This window comes from Suricata suricatta, chromosome 2 (assembly GCF_006229205.1).
Source record: "Suricata suricatta isolate VVHF042 chromosome 2, meerkat_22Aug2017_6uvM2_HiC, whole genome shotgun sequence".
NCBI classification, from domain to species: domain Eukaryota; kingdom Metazoa; phylum Chordata; class Mammalia; order Carnivora; family Herpestidae; genus Suricata; species Suricata suricatta.
The window spans coordinates 47,965,099-47,981,401 of NC_043701.1; the positions used below are offsets into that span (position 1 = coordinate 47,965,099).

The window sequence follows — 16,303 nt, forward strand, 5'->3', positions numbered from 1 at the left end:
AGATCTACTTCAGATGCCTGATGGAGGCCTAAATTTACGAGGAGGGGGGCGTAGTCAGGAACCTAACAGCCCCCTTTTCTGTGCTTGAGTATTGGGTGCCTTCCTGTGGCACCTCAGTTCTTGCTCAGCCTAGGAGTGGCATCAGAAAAGGCCAGAGGCTGCAGAAGGGAAGACTCCTCTGGGAAGAGGATGGGAGACAGGTGAACAGGAGTTGCAGGGAGACAGGACCAGCTAGGGAGGGAGTATGGTGAGCAGGCAGCCTGGTATTGGCATTCCCACTTGGCTACATGCCTATAAGTCAAGAAGCTTGACTTGCGTCAAGGGGCTGCAAGGCAGGCACTGGGGACTTCAGATTCTCAGATTTGGAGGTAAGTGAGCTGGTCCCAGTGCCCAAGCTACCACTAATGGGAAAAGAGGACAGCCTAGCAGCAGCGGCACTTGGGGGTCGGGAACCCCAGAGTCTAGAGTTGCTCCCTGCCCACCGCTTTATTCTCCCTTTGAGTGAGCAGGTGTTAAGTGACAGTCCTTTCGGCTCAGCTCATGTCCCTCAAATGACTGTGCTGGAGGAAACATCCCCATCCTGACAACCCCTGGTGGAAGAGTCTCACGTTGCCCTAGTGCGCACCGACTGCACCAAAGCTACCTGGCCTGGGCACCGCCAGCAAGCACCCTTCGGCTGCAAAAAGAAGTGGAAGCGGCAGTGCTGGGCAGAGGCACCTGGACACAATTTATTCCAGTATCTTGCCTGGGAAGGTGAGTGGAGTGTAGGACGCAGGAATCCTCTCCACCAAGGCGCATTCAGCCCCAGCAGGAAGATCCGGGAGGTGCTGCTGAACCCCCCAACCCACCCTCCACCCCCCATTTAGGACCAAATCAAACAGAGCCTTGCAAAGGCTTGGTCTGCTTTGCTGAGCAAATCGCCTCGTTAGCCGTTTCCGCCTGACAGGGCTGGCGCGCGGGAGCCAGCCTTCTCCTCTCCGGGTGGCCATCTCCAAACGCTGCTTGGGGAACGAAAGGGCCCGGCCCTGTGAGGGCTGCCTAGACCTTGAAGTTTGGAAAAACAACAAGAAGAGATTGAAATGGCTCCCTCCCTTCTCCGCAGACATACACGCACCGTCAGGCCGCCGCCACTTCCTGCCTTTGTTTTTCTTCCTTCAAAACATTTTGGCCTTTTGCATTAGCTGCCGTGGGGCTCTGGGTTGAGGATAAAAAGAAATACATGCTGAAGACTGCTTTCTGGAGATGGCTCTGCTTTGTGGAGCTCCTGAGAAAGAACAGCTCTTGGGAAACCGGTCGTCAGGGCCAATGTCACAGCCTCATCCACTCGATCTCTTTAAAAAATACAACTCGGACTTGGCATTCCAGGGTGGCCTTAGCACCCGTCAGGTCTTCCCCTGAGCTGCGTGGGCTCACTTCAGCTGTAGGGCCTCCTGCAAAGCGGAAGAGTCATTAGGCTCAAAGCAAAGTCAAAACCAAGTACCTGCAACTCTGCCCTCTCTGCTTGCCCGGATTTAGTCTGATGCTCCAATCTGTGCCCACCCCTAACGACCTCCTCCCACTCCTGCAAACATTCATACTACCAGTATATTCTAGGCAAGAGGGGCAGGAGCGAGCAAAGCTGGGAAAAGTCTGCAGCCTTGGGGATCTGAGCACCCCCCTCCAGTCTCTGCTGGGGAAGTTAAAACATTGCCACTCCAGGCATTTTCTCTTCTCTTGGAATCAAAAGTCTTTCCCTTCATCCAGCTTTACTGTAGCACCCCCACATGCCCTCTTCCGGCTGTGTGTCCCTCCTGGCACCCCGCATTGCTACAGCCTTCTTGAATCACCCTGCCAGCTGCTTTGGAAGAGCCTTCCCCACCCCAGTCTTTCCTCGGAAATTTGCCTTTGTCTCCTACAGATACCCATGGGATCCAGACCTGCTTGGCTTTCAAGGACACGGGAGGCATTGATTATGCAGAACAGCGTATATCCCCATACTGACCTTTCTGTCGGTACCCCCTCTCCCTGGCACTAAGGGGAAAACCGATCTAATTAGGAGAGGGGCTGCAGGCAGCTGGGGGAGGCAGCCTGGCGTCCCCGGCTGCCGGGCCACCGCAGCCGGTCTGCAAAGGCACAAGCTGAAGTTGACTGCCAAAACTGCTATAAAACCCCAGGTCTGTCTAGAACTGTTTTCAGTTCTCCTAGACGCCCCCGGGTTCAATTATAGTCTTAAAAGCCCTAATACAAGTGCAAGAATTTGTTTGCCTTCACCCAGGGGCGGGGCAAGCCCTGAAATGGTGGCGCCTTTGTTATAGCAAAGTCACTGAAACCCCTCAAGCATTCCTTTTGTTCGAGGGTCCCGGTGGCGGGGACTGGGTGGGCTACTGGGAGATAGTTTGGAAGAGCCAAAATCGAGTCCGGGTGTGGCTCAAATACTACTATTCACAAACCTCTTTCTCCCTTTTATATTCTGTCTCCAAGAAAGAGATGCTGCGGAGAAATAAATATTTTGCCTTGTTGGTCACTGCTGGAAATCGAAGTTTTTACGCTGCAGGACAATCCTGTAACTGTGATTCCCAGCTTTAGGAGGTCTCAAGCTGCCCTTCCCCAGCAACCTTCCTTCCCACCAGACCTCACTCATACCACTGCTGCCTTCTGCACAGTGGGCAAGCCACAGTGGACAAATATGTCAAACAGAAGATGCACAAATAATTTCAAGTTCAATTCTCAGGGATTCAAGGGGTATGAAAGTTCTTGCAGCAAATCCCGAATAAAGAGTTCATTAAACCAATGTGTCCGACTAGTTTGATTTGTGATAAGCAGCCCCTGTAAAGAAAGGGGGTAGGAGCCACATAAACATTAATGCTAATAAATTAGTTTACTCCACTGCAGAATAATTACTCGATATTATTGATATTTACAGCGGGTATTCAAATACAATGGTGGGCTATCATTTGGAGAAAATACATAATGAGAATAGTTCTTTTCCAGTGCAATACATGATTAGATTTGTTATTGAGTCAGTTACAGTCAGCTCAGCAATAAATAAATAAATCGATGTTGACACTTAAATACCAAAGATCTTAGAGTTTATACTCTAAATCTCCCCAAGATATATAAATACCTTCAGCTATTTCCTGGATGGGGAAAGGGAAAAGGTTATCCTTTTTCATTTTTCGACTTTCCTTCAGCGACATCCAGCTCCTTCCAAGAAGATAGGTGTGGGGAGGCCCCAAGGCTGGGCCCCTCCCAACTGGCGGTCCTGCCTGGCAGCTCTATGCCCTCTTCTTTCACTTCTCCCAAACGTTGATCATTCAATCCTGCAGGGTGGCAAGCATTTTTCACTATCTTAGTTTTTTTTTTTCTCTTTCATTTGCCCAAGAAAGCTAAGGTTTCTACTAGCAGCTACAGCCCCTGTCTCTACCTTCGGCTCAAGTCTGGCCTTTTCGAGGCGTTCTTGTCACCCACGGTTCCGTGAGTGTAGGAAGCATTGCTCCTTTCTTTGGCATTGTGTTTCTTCTGTGGGATGAGTAGCAGAAAAGGCGCCGAGCCTTCTGAGTTTCTCCCTGCATATCACTGGCTCTCACGCTTTGCAAGGAAGGAGGGGAAGCATGTTACCCCTTTCTCAGCCCGGGCTCCCTGCCCCTAGCCTCCTGCTCACTGCCCCCACTCAGCTCTGAAGCTCCGCTGGCAGCCTGGTGAGTCTGCGAAGGTGCAGCATACCCAGGAAAACGCTCCTCGGCTGTCAGCGCCCCTAAAGCAGCCCAAGGCACGCCTCAACTGCATGGCTTCCCGAGTCCTCAGCTCCAGAAGACCAGGCAGGCGGGCGGCCCCGTGCACTGTGGCGCAGCCCCCACAGCCCCAGGCTCTGCCAAGCGACTCCGAACCCCGGCAGGCAGCGAGGAGGAGTGGGGTTCTTCAAGGGCAGGGGCTGGAGTGAGGAGGCCGGCGGGGAGAATGAAGTAGAGGTGGATCCCGCGTAAGACGAAGGCGCTTCCGGGACCTGCAGATGCCTGACAAACCGCGGGGGAAGCGCCCTGGTTGTTGGCGGTTTAGGGACGGAAGGCACTAAAGCGCTTCGGAAGTGACCATGAATGCGAGCGTGTAATCAAGTCACCGTGCAAATCGGGCAAGCCACGAGGCAGGCACATCCACGGCTGCGAACCCTGGCCCCGAAGGGGGCCCGGCCAGAGACGGAGGCAGAGGTGGTTTCCAGAGCAAGCCTGTGGGAGGGGGAAAGCCAAGAAGGAGGTGCGAACGCGAGCCTCCAGGAGAATAGATTCCAAGACCGCGCACGGGCCACGCAGCGACGAGCTCCCACCCGGCCACCCCCAGCCTGGGGCATCCCTCACCCGGGGAGTGATGGGTGGCCGGAGTTGAGTTCTCTCACCGCCCTCGGTGCACTTGAGGGCCAGGACCGTGCAGCTGAGCACAAGCGAGTGGCACGGGGCGCACCCCAGCCTCGCCGCGCGCCGGGAGGCCCCCCAGCCAACATGAGTTACACCGGCGATTACGTGCTTTCGGTGAGAACACCGAGTGACGATCTGTTGCTTCCCCTGAGGTGGCTACAAAGAAAGGAAGCCGGGGAGGGAGGGGAGGGGGGAAAGGAAAGAGGGGGGGGGAAAGGCCCGGACCAGCTCGCAGCTTGTCAATTTCAACATCGGGTCACATGACCAGCACCTCCCTGCTAAGGATGGGGATAGATTTCCACGTCAGCTTACGTCTCCAAATTTCTACTTCACGGATCCGCTTCAAAGAGGCAGCTGCAGTGGAGAATCATGTTAAGCTCGGCTACTGCGGAGAGCCCAAGGTAGCCCAATGATGGATTTTGATGAGCGTGGTCCCTGCTCCTCTAACATGTATTTGCCAAGTTGTACTTACTACGTCTCGGGTCCAGATTTCTCCAGCCTCCCTTCTTTTCTGCCCCAGACCCCGTCTTCGCGCCCAATGACATACTCCTACTCTTCCAACCTGCCCCAGGTCCAACCCGTACGCGAAGTGACCTTCAGAGAGTACGCCATTGAGCCCGCCACTAAATGGCACCCCCGCGGCAATCTGGCTCACTGCTACTCCGCGGAGGAGCTCGTGCACAGAGACTGCCTGCAGGCGCCCAGCGCGGCCGGCGTGCCTGGCGACGTGCTGGCTAAGAGCTCGGCCAACGTCTACCACCACCCCACCCCCGCCGTCTCGTCCAATTTCTATAGCACCGTGGGCAGGAACGGCGTTCTGCCACAGGCTTTCGACCAGTTTTTCGAGACGGCCTACGGCACCCCGGAAAACCTCGCCTCCTCCGACTACCCCGGGGACAAGAGCGCCGAGAAGGGGCCCCCGGCGGCGGCAGCAGCGACCTCCGTGGCGGCGGCGGCGGCGGCGGCAGCGGCCACGGGCACGGGCACGCCGGCAACTTCAAGTTCGGACGGCGGCGGCGGTGGCTGCCGGGAGGCGGCGGCGGCGGCGGCGGAGGAGAAGGAGCGGCGACGGCGCCCTGACAGCAGCAGCAGCCCCGAGTCGTCTTCCGGCCACACTGAGGACAAGGCCAGCGGCTCCAGTACGTATAAAGGCAAGCGCCCTGCGCTTTATGAAAGGGGAGTTGGAAATCTAGCGCAGCACCGCTGTTAAATTTTTATATGCTGTTTTATAAGCATATAAGGTTTATGAAGGGCCTTTAGGTTTCCCCCAACAAAACTTTGTTATAAAAGGCGGGATCACGTGGCGAGTGCTGAAATTGGCCGTGAAATACCCACCGGCCAAGGCATGCCTGCAAAAAAAAAAAAAAAAAAGGAAAAAAAAACACAACACAACACACACACACACACACACACACACACACACACACACACACACCTCCCTTTTCCCCTTTTTTCCCTTTCAGTCCCAAGCCCGGCAGCTCGACCCCGCTCAGGGCAGATCGGGCTGGGGAGCCGGAGGCGGGCGCCTGTAAATTCCCCCTGCAAAGGCTCCAGGAGCCTTTGATAGCGAGGTAATCCGGAGATTTTTATAAAAGCCATGTGTTGCGCCGGGACTCCAGTCCCAGCCGGGATTCAAAGGCATCCCTGTTTAACGACGGCGCTAGGAGCGTGTTTAACAGATAAAATAGCCCGCTTTAGCTCCAGCAATACATTAAGAGGAACAAAATAAGCCAAAGTTGGCCTTTTTATGCAAAAGGAAGCCATTTTCTTCTGGCGCGGTGGCAATTACGTGCCGCCTTCTGTCCAACTGCATGTTACTCACAATTGTTATTCAATCTGTCAAAAGCGGGTTTTTTTCTTTCCGTCTTGTGAAGTTTTATTGAAAAGGGGAGCCAGTCAAGCCTGCCTGCAGCTTTGGGAAACCCCTCTTCCCTCCACCCTATCTAAAACAGCACCCCTGCCCAGCTGGGGACCTGGATGGCTCTGTGTCCTCGGTGCTCAGGGAAGGCCCAGGGTAGGGCGTTTCCGATGCCACCTCCTCACCTCGAGGTAGCCAGGAGGCTGGTCCAGGAGGCAGGAGCTGGTGGCCAGGACACAGGCTGACAAAGACCTGGCGGCTGCCTCAGATGCTAAGGAGGGCCGAGTCACCGCCGCAGCCGGGAAAGACCGGGGCTGGGGCCGACTTTACTGCCTCGGGAGCCGGCCGCCCAGGTGCTGAAGGTGAAATGTCCGCGGGCTCTGTTTGTTTAGTCTGGCGGGGATGGAGGCAGCCGGCAACCCCCACTCGGCGGCTTTGAAAGCCCTTGCGGCGGCACAAGCTAGCCTGTTGCTGTAAGGAGCCCTCCTTTCTGCTCTGGGGGCAGCGGGAGCAGCTTCCCTGGGGGCCTATCTAGGAAGCTGGCTTTTATCTGGGGCTGAGTCTCCGCCCGCAGCCAGTCCTAGCTGGCAGTAGGAGCCTGAAGACAGGGGACTGAGGAGACCCTGCTGGGGCTTCCACAGGGCCTCCGGTCCCTTGGGCCTGCCCTCTTCTTCCACTCCGGGGCACCGGGATGGACTGCGGCCCCCACACCTGGCTCACTCCCTGCTTCTCTCGCCCTTCACAGGTGGCCAGCGCACCCGAAAAAAGCGCTGCCCCTATACCAAGTACCAGATCCGGGAGCTGGAGCGAGAGTTCTTCTTCAGTGTGTACATCAACAAAGAGAAACGCCTGCAGCTCTCTCGCATGCTCAACCTCACTGACCGCCAAGTCAAAATTTGGTTTCAGAACCGGAGAATGAAGGAAAAAAAAATTAACAGAGACCGTTTACAGTACTACTCGGCCAACCCGCTCCTCTAAGGCTCCAGCCAGCTGGAATTGGGTGGGGGGCTTCATACACATGAGATTAGATGCAGATTTTGCCCTTGACAAGGTCAAGGCACGTGGTGACTTTTGAAGAAAAGAGATGTGCAAAAGAGAGGAGGCTACAGGGAGACAGCCTCTGAGGAGGAAGCCCAGGACTCTCTTGGGCATTTGTGGTTAAGATTCCCGACAAAAATTGGATTTGGAGAGTTGTGCATCAACTAGAATAAATGGTTTGGGACCCCTGGTGGTTCATTCTTGGAGACTGTGGAGCTTTGGGCTGGGTGTGGTCTCCGTCAGTACTGGGCCCCCTGCCAAGAGCCCTGGAGAACAACCTGGGCCCAGGACCCTCCACATGGAGCCTGCCCACCCCCAGGACCCCTGCATCAAGAAGCTATTCTGTCTTTAAACCCAGTTCAGCTTGGGGACAGGAACAGGAGGAAGGGGGGAGGATTCCTAGATGTCCGGAGTGGGGTTGCTTTCCAAAGCCAATGTGAAAGACGGCGGCTGGACTAAAAGGTGACTATGAGGTGGGAGAGAGCTGCTGATCCTGGAGGGAAAAAAATCTATTCCAGGTGGCATTAGCAGCTCTCCACCCCTCCTAGGCACTCACTGCACTGTCCTGGGCCTGTGCTTCTAGCAGTTGTCTCCTGCAGCCCACCTAGTTTTTCCTACCGATGAGGGTCTTCTTCCTGGCCTGCCACTCAGGCCTAAAGCCTGGTCACAGAGCAGACCTTTCCCGAGGTGGAAGACATCAAAAAGCTAAGAGACTGCCTCCAGGCTGCTGGCCCCAAGATCTCTGCAGGAAATGCCTGTGGAGTGCGGCAGCCTGGCAAAGTTTCCACCACACTTAATTGAGGCTTGGATTTGCTCAGCGACACTGGGCTTGGCTAGCAGTCCCCAGCAATGAGGGGCTTGAGCCCCCAAAATACCCAGTTCTGGCACTGCACTCTGCCCTTTGCCACCCCAGAACTGAGCTTGGAAGCTTCCAGCGACCTTCCAAGAGCTCAAGAGCGTTTGGAATTATTTTAAAAAATAAATATTATATTATATATATATTTCCCTGCAGGAACCAAAGCGAATTTTAAAAGATGCAACGTGTGTGTGTGGGGGGGGGAATGATGAAGAGAATATTTAAAGGCTCTATCTGTTTACAATGTTCCACGGTCAAACTCACTCACTGCTAAAAATATTTGAATGTACGCTTCATACAGGGATGGTGTTCAAAAGACTTGTAAATAAAAGAACCATAACCTATTTTGTTTGAATACTTTTAAAATTTTGCCATTAGTTAATTTCCTTGGAGGGGTGGAGGGGTGGGAAGTGTATTGGGAATGATCTTTTCAATTTCTTGTAATGTTTGGAAAGCATAGGGATAAGCTCTAAGGTAGTCTGGCCCTCCAGGGTCTGGGGACCTCAGCCGAGAAAGCCAGGCACCCTCCCATTGAATCTCCTCTGCCTCCCTGTTTTTAGAAGTGTCTGGTGGCTCTGTTTGTAATGGGAGTGTTGGGCTGTCCTCCGTTCTCACCCACCAACTATGTCGCAGCATGTATACAGGCGACAGGGCACAAGGAAAATAAAGACTGTGGAAACTTGAGTATTGGGTCCTGGTGTGACATTCCTCTTCCTGTTTGCCTTTTACTACCAAATGTTTGCCCCCCCCCCTTGCCAGCTCTCCCCCCCAAAGGGACGAGTTACCAGGCCCCTGAAGGGGTGGGGAGGTGACTTAGTCAGGATTTAACTCCACTAGAAAGAAGCCAGGCTTGGGAAGCCAAGGTGGCTGACCAGGTCCTTTTGGGAAGGGGGGGGGCGAGGTCCCAGGAATGGAGTATGTCAGGACCTGGAATTGGGTGTTTCACCCTTTCAGACTGAAGAGAAAGCCCTGGGGTTTGAAGTGGCTGATGAGTTTGATTCCAGGCTGGGCTCGCTCACTCAGGACCAGGAGGCCTGAAATGGAGCCACTCTAGGGTGCCTTGGGGATCGCCTTAAGAAGACAGAGACGGTCTGGGTACAAAGAGTAGACTCTCAGGAGCCTCTATGGGCACTTTGTCCCAAGCTCCCGGCTGAGGCTGTCTTTTCCCTTTGGGGAAAGAAAGATGCCGATTTCCTCTTTGTTTCCTGCCTTTGAACTTCTGCCTTAAATTTGGACATCACCCATAACCTTGAGGGGCAGAGCGGAAAGGCCAGAGCCTTTTGTTGCCCACCTGCCCCCCCACCCCTACCCCCACCCTCTCCCTAGCCACCCAGGCAGGGCCAGAGCTGCAGAGAAGATGGAATTTGGAGAGAGGCTTCAGACCCCAGACCCCGCTTTGTTTATTTGTTTGTGTGTTTGTCTAACTGGTGAGACTGAGAAAATCGAGCTCAAAGGGGTATGGGACAGACCCCCTGGATGAATGTCTAGGTTGATGAACAGACCCACGTAGGTGAACAACGACTCTCTTGGGGGGCAGTGAGGAGTGGGCAGGGAAGCCCAGGGTTTAAGGAAAAGACTTCCTTTGGGATGGTTAAAGATTAACCAGTCTTGCAAGTTGCTAGAGAGAGTCTAGCCAGGAGGACTGCTCGCGGGCGGGCGGGCGGGCAGCAAGCGGGCGCGGGTTTGATTTCTGAGCCCTATAAAAGCCCATCCTCCGATGGCTGTGACAATGTGGTCGTAAACCCGTCCCGGGCCGGCCAATTTGCATATTTGGAATGCGCCGCTATAAACCCGGCTGGGGTTTTGCAGCAATTTCTTAGATGTAAAAATGAGATCTCTTTAGCAGCCGGCTGGGCACATTCTTTCCCTCAGTCTATGCCTGGAGCCTGCTTCCCTCTCCCGGCTCCGGGCTGAAGTTCGGGCTAGGCCTAGTCGCTCAGCCGCCACGAGATGGCGCACGTCCGATCAATGTCAAAGCCGCCGGGGAGCCGGGAACCCCAGCGCGATTCTTGGCCTTTGTTCGCTTCTGATACTAAGAGCAGCACGTTACATTATTTCACTTGTCCCGCTCCCCTTAGTATCAAGAAAAAAGGGGGGCTCACCTTCGAGAAGTAATTGGTGTTGTAATTTAAAGCAACGCACCTTCTTTAGGCCTCGCAGGCGTCGCGGCACGGAGAAGCCTGCTGTCCCCTGGCAGTGATTTCGGGAATGTGTCAAGGTAAGAGGCCACAAGTTTAGCAATTTCAATCTGGCTGAGGCGGGAGTGGGGAGGTGGCCGATGTCAGGGCAGGACTGGGGAAAGTGGTTGGGTTTGTGCACTCTTGGTGACGCTATAGGCGCTCAGCCCACCCCCCCTTTCTCCCATGGCTCCCTAAGGTTGGAAAGCAGGGGGAGGCCTAAGTGGAAAAGTTGATGATTTAAGCTCCCTGCGCCAGCAATTCACCCAAGGCGATTTTTCAATTTTCTAGAAATATTCAGAATGGGACGAGCCAAGGATGAGGGGCATCCGAGCGAAAAAGTTCTCACTGTACTGGGCTCTCGCTTTACTGTTGTGGCGGCAGCAAAAAGAGAGAGAGAGAGAGAGAGAAAGGAAGTGAGAGGAAGAGAGAGAGGGGAAGACCGAGAGAGAAAAAGAGGGAGAGAGAGAAAAAGACGGCGGGGCTGGGAATAAGAAAGTTTCTACTCAGAACAAGGTGGTGGTCAGCGACCGTGGCCGCTGGTGCTGACTTATTCCCTGGGGCAGACATCCGGGAGGCCCTGGTTTCCTACTAGGTGTGCTCTCTAAGTCTGCCTAGCAGCCGGGGAAAACCTTTGTTCTGAAGAAGGCCAATTCAAAAAAGTCACCTAAAATTTTGGAAGCTTCCAGAGAAATCTATCTTTGCTTATTTGGAGTGTACCGTTATGAACCTGGCTGGGGTTTTGCAGCAGTTTCTTAGATGTAAAAATGATATCTTTTGCATATTTTGCAAAATATGCAAAAAGGATCAACTCTGATCGCAATCTCTCTGTCAGGGTTGTCATAAAACAAGGTTTAAAATCATCATTTTGCTAACATTTCAGAGGCTAGATTCAAATGTCCTCTTTTCTTATATTTAAGTTTTTATTCCGATATTTTCATTAGTTTCTTGAAATGGTTTATTTTCACAAATATACTGGGCAGGGGTGAGTGGGGGCAGGAATCTCAGAGAAAATAGGTGCTGCCTGTGTGCATATGCATGTGCGCGTAAATTTGCCTATCAAAAGTCTCTAGTCTTTGTTGAGCACAGGCTCTCAAATTCTGCCAGAATAAGGCAGACACAGGAAGCACATCGAGTGGGCACCCGCACCGTGCTATCTGAAGCCTGAGCCTTCCCTAAAATCCTAGAATCACCTCTAGTTTCAAGGCCAGAAGCAGTTTATTATGGACAAAATTAAGGGTACTGTAATTTAGGGAGCAGGAGAAAAGACCCCAATGCTCCCCCGTCAGGAAAGAAGGGCCAGTTCAATGGTTGGATTTAGAGAAAAATTTAAAGTGCATTGTTTATGGATGGATTGCACCTGATTAATTCAAAGCAGACGCAGCAGCAAATATCCCTGGAAATGTTGACATTCTTAAAGATGAACAAGAAAAGAACATCAGCACTTACCAAAAACATATTCTAACTATACAGTAAATGCGAGAATCAGAGGAGTCCATAATTTTTCTTAAAACAGATATGTGAAAGTAGCGTTTATTTTTCCTCTGTGAGGCCACAGCCCAACTCCACAACGGGTCAGAGAATTCTGACCCCGGAAAGTAATGAGTACAATTTACAAATACAAACTGTTTACTGGCTATTTCAATCTCAGTACCTAATTTTTTAAAAAGGGGTTTTGTGGGGTTTTTTTTTTTTTTGTAATAACAATTTGTTATTTCTCATAGTTTGCAAGGGCCTACTCAGGAGGAGGAATCCGCTATCTGGTGAAATGGATCGTAATCCTCGCCAAAGGGCTTATTTCACCGGCCTGGTGATTACTTTGGCTCCATAGCCACAGGGAGGGGGAGTGTTATTACCCAGGTAGAAACGGAGGATATTTGCTCTTAAATAAAATGTGGGCTTTAGAGGCTGCCATATAACCGCTACACAGGACTGCTGAAGGAAGCAGAGTTTTAGGTCAAAGGCATCCTGAGGGAGAGACAGACAGACAGAGAGAGAAAGAAATTCAGCAACTGGGAGGGAGGGAGAAGGGGAGAGAGGAAAAGAAGGCAAATCAGCTAGAGGGAAGATAGTGTCCACAAGCCTACCGGTGCTGCAACTAAAAATGCTTTTCCTAATCTCTCGGGGTAATGGAGAACCTCAGGAAAGCCCAGGCAATCGATAGACGGAATATTCTATTGAGAAAGTTAACACCTCGGTGTTACAGTCTGGGGAGTGCGGAGATTTGAGGGCAGTTGGGGATGCTGGGAGCTCCAAAACCAACTGAAAGGGCAGTAGGGTCTAACTTGAGCTTCTGCTGAGTGGATTTCTTCTCGTTCGAACCAGCGGGAGCAGGCCAGTCTGCGCCCCGGGCGCTTCGGCAGGCTGTCCATTCGGCTTGGCTCCCAGCTCGGCAAACCCCAGTGGGGGTGGGGCGGCGGTCCTGGGTGAGCGAAGAGCTCTCGCAGGGGCTTACACACTCTTCATCATCGTCATCCTTTTTTTTTTTTTTTTAAGCAAGAAACACCACAAACTCAACGTCCCATTTGGTTTATTACAAGGGGAGAAAAGATGCTGGAGAAAAACATCCGGCTCTCCCAAAGGTCTGTGAAGCCCCAAGTGCCAATGCCATGGTCTGAGAGGCTGCAGCGAGCCTTCCACCTCCTTCCTCTAAGTCAGCAGCCAAGGGGTCCTTCGTATAGCAGATGCAGCACCAAGCTGACTTTTGTAACCTTGGTTGGCATCTGCATGCTCTTGGATCTCATGCAGCCTAGAAGCCCATTTGGTCACCCTGCAGGGCCCTGACCAGAGCTGCCTAGGGCTGGGGCACCCGGCTTGTCTTACCAGTCAAACTGGCAGGGCCGCTGAATTCCGGAGGGTCCTGAAACATTCTGGATGGCCCAAGGAGAAGACTGTGAGGAGGAGTCTGTGAACTCCTTAAGAATGGTGGGTCAAATTGTGGGAATGCCCAGATGTGCATTTTTCACAGGATAAGAATCAGAGCTTGGCCTTAGCTTTTCCAAAGGGGCCCTAACTTTCAAAGAGAAAGATAGGTTTAGATCATTGACTTTCCTTTTATTTTCTTAGCCTCTACCATCTCAAGCATTCTCTCCCAGGGCCACTGACCCTTCCCAACTTATAGCCTTGGGAAGTTACTTTGTGCATTTAGTGGGGAGAGTAACCAAGTCCTGTCCCAGTGGCCTGCTGGACACGTTCTTTTCAAGGAACCCTCTCCCATTCTTGGGACCTACTTCACACTGCAGAGCTTTCTTGATTGGCATGAACCGTGCAAGGGGGCAAAACCCCCTTCTCAGGCAGCCCTCAGTTTTGTGGCATTTCTCAGTAGCACTGCTGAGTGCCACAGTCCCAATGCGTTACACCCTCCTGGTGAGCGGGATAAGGACCAAACCCATCCAGAGAAGGGTCCTAGGTTTCCAAGCTCCGAAGTTTTCCACATGTAAGTTTGTTGACCACGTGGGCCTAGCCAGATTAGAATTTGCCTTGGCCTTGTTCGTGAGAAGGAGGTGGGAGTAAAAAACAGCTCCTGATCTCTCCACACAGACTTGATTCGGCTGCAGCTGCCACTTAGGCCTCAAGAGCTTGTCGGATTGGAGAGAATTAGTTCTCAGACTCTCTCCCCTTCTCTCCCCCTTTTTTCCCTCTCCCTCTGTCCTTCTCCTTTTGTGTCTCTCTGTCTTTCCCTATCCTCCTCCTCTATACCCGTGATGCTCAGTCTGCAGAGCCGGTCACCGGCAGGCGCAAGTCAGTTGGGTAGAAGTGGCTGGAGCGCAGCGCAAACTGTGGCGCGGCCGCTCGCGCTGCGCGCCGAGCAGCCCCAACAGGCAGAGTCCGCAACTGCTTGCCATCTCAGAAGCCAGCGTCAGGGCTTCCGCCAGCTCTCCGTGCACTCTCTCTGAGTCTTCTCAGGCTCGGCTTCCTTCTCTGGCTGGGTTCACACCGGGAGGAACAAGGCCAAGTGCCTGGCAAATCACCCGGGATGCAAGGGTCTTTCCCGGCTGCAGGCAGAGGCCTGGGCGGTCCGCTTCCTGGGATCCCGGCGTTTAGCAGCCCCAGTCGAGGCTTCTGCGGGGGCTGGAGCTGGTGCGGCGGGCAGGCGTTGGACACCCTGGAGAGCTGTAGCCCACAGGCCAGGGGCAAGGCAGGGACCTCCTGGACTCTACTCGATCCGGCCGGAAAAGGTGGCATTTCCTGAGATACCTAAGAGGCCCACACAGGGGCTAGCACCCTGAGACAGCAGTTTCCATTGACCGAGAGCGCGTTCCTACGGCCAGGAAAAAAGGAGGTCCTGGTGTCTGCTGAGCAAAAGGCCTGGCCTCCAAACGCTGCTATAACTGGGCCACGAGCCCAGCCCGCGCTTGCCGGGAACGGATTTCCTCACCGCGGGCCTCGTTAAAATGCGCACACCGCGGGAGTGAGGGCTGCCCCAGCCGCGGGTTTGGAGGGGAGGGGGGAAGAGGGGAGGGGACGAAGAGGCAGGAGTGTGGTGACACTGGTTCTAGTCATAACCTCCGAGAGCAGCATGCGAATGCCAAGGCTAAAGAGAGAGCTTGTGAATCGTATGGCAGAGGTGTCCATCCTCTGCCCCTTCTTCAAGTTTCCCCCTCCAGGTCTTCGCCTCCAGTCAAACCCAGACCCAGAAGAGCAATGTTTCTTTCACTTCCCTGAACCGGCGTAGGACCTTGGAAGCCACCAGGGTAATGGGGCTGTGGGGTGCCTGGACCTGCTCTGACCTCGGAATAGGGGTAGGGGAGTCTTTGAGCCAAGGTTGCCAGTCACTTCTACCACCACCACCACTACCCCCTCCAACTCGTTCCAGCTTACCAAGTCCACCGACAGCAGCTTCAGAGAAAGCAAGCCAGGTGAGCACACCAGAGCCAAAGATTCTAACTGGATCAAGGACTGGCCGAGGAGAGTGTGAGGGTTGAGAAGCTAGGGCAATACATTTTGGGGGAAATTATGTGTGTGAATCAAGAAAGAAGTGGCAATAGCCGGCTTCTAGTGCTCTCTTGATCTCGGACACTCCGCGGTTCTTGGTGGCCTTAGGGCCAGGTCAGCCACTTTTAGGAGACAGCTCCAGGTCCGGAGCCGAATGGGAAGAGTCTGAAGCCCTACAATAGGTCCCCTTAGTGGTTAGAGTATTTGGAGGGCTAGTGGCTGATTCCGAAATAAGAGGGGGAGCACCCAAGGTGGGCCGGGGTGCGTACCATAAACACCCCACTTGTTAACTGCGCGGGGGCCCAAGGGCCCTTCAAACAGACCCCGCAGGAGGGCTCACTTCCGAGCGTGGGCGGGGCTAGCCCAGGACCAGGCCCCCCACTAGCCACGTTGGGGCAGCCCCCACAGCTCCTGGCCTTTGGGCTGAGGTATTGGGTGTGCGTCTCCTGGCCCATCAATACAGATTACATATTTATATCAATCGTGGGCTCAGAGGGCGCCCTCGGAGAGCGGCCCCGCGCCTACGAAACCAAACTGGGAGTGGTCGCGCGGAAACTCTGGCTCAGGATTGGCTGCGGGCGCCCGCCGCGGTGCGGGGGGATTGCTAATCGTATTCAGCATGTTTTGCACAAGAAATGTCAGCCAGAAAGGGCTATCTGCTCCCTTCGCCAAATTATCCCACAACAATGTCATGCTCGGAGAGCCCCGCCGCGAACTCTTTTTTGGTGGACTCGCTCATCAGCTCCGGCAGAGGCGAGGCTGGCGGGGGTGGCGGCGGCGCGGGCGGCGGCGGTGGCGGCGGCTACTACGCCCACGGCGGGGTCTACCTGCCACCAGCGGCAGACCTGCCCTACGGGCTGCAGAGCTGCGGGCTCTTCCCGGCTCTGGGAGGCAAACGCAATGAGGCGGCATCGCCAAGCGGCGGCGGCGGCAGCGGGGGCCTGGGTCCCGGGGCGCACAGCTACGCGCCCGCGCCTATAGACCTGTGGCTGGACGCGCCCCGGTCTTGCCGGATGGAGCAGCCCGAGGGGCCGCCACCGCCGCCGCCGCC

At 54.0% G+C, this 16,303-nt stretch overlaps 2 protein-coding genes and 2 long non-coding RNA genes across 4 annotated transcripts in view; 2 read left to right on the forward strand and 2 right to left on the reverse strand.

Moving 5' to 3' along the window:
• Positions 1 to 708: 708 nt before the first annotated feature.
• Positions 709 to 4,018, reverse strand: LOC115305970. Its single transcript, XR_003915115.1, has 3 exons — positions 3,404 to 4,018; positions 3,104 to 3,299; positions 709 to 1,430 (listed from the first exon to the last, which is right to left on the reverse strand). It is a non-coding gene; the product is annotated as an uncharacterized LOC115305970 (long non-coding RNA).
• Positions 4,019 to 4,056: 38 nt separating this feature from the next.
• On the reverse strand, positions 4,057 to 4,496 carry LOC115305975. The gene is made up of 2 exons (XR_003915116.1): positions 4,332 to 4,496; positions 4,057 to 4,202 (listed from the first exon to the last, which is right to left on the reverse strand). It is a non-coding gene; the product is annotated as an uncharacterized LOC115305975 (long non-coding RNA).
• Positions 4,497 to 4,797: 301 nt separating this feature from the next.
• Positions 4,798 to 8,824, forward strand: HOXA11 (homeobox A11). Its single transcript, XM_029956118.1, has 2 exons — positions 4,798 to 5,527; positions 6,992 to 8,824. Exons 1-2 carry the CDS (start codon positions 4,798 to 4,800, stop codon positions 7,222 to 7,224), a joined length of 963 nt encoding a protein of 320 aa, XP_029811978.1. The 3' UTR covers positions 7,225 to 8,824.
• A 7,063-nt stretch (positions 8,825 to 15,887) lies between these two features.
• HOXA10 (homeobox A10) overlaps positions 15,888 to 16,303 on the forward strand; it is a 3,827-nt gene continuing 3,411 nt past the window's right edge. The window contains exon 1 of the mRNA XM_029956131.1: positions 15,888 to 16,303. Coding sequence (XP_029811991.1) covers positions 15,888 to 16,303 — 416 coding nt within the window.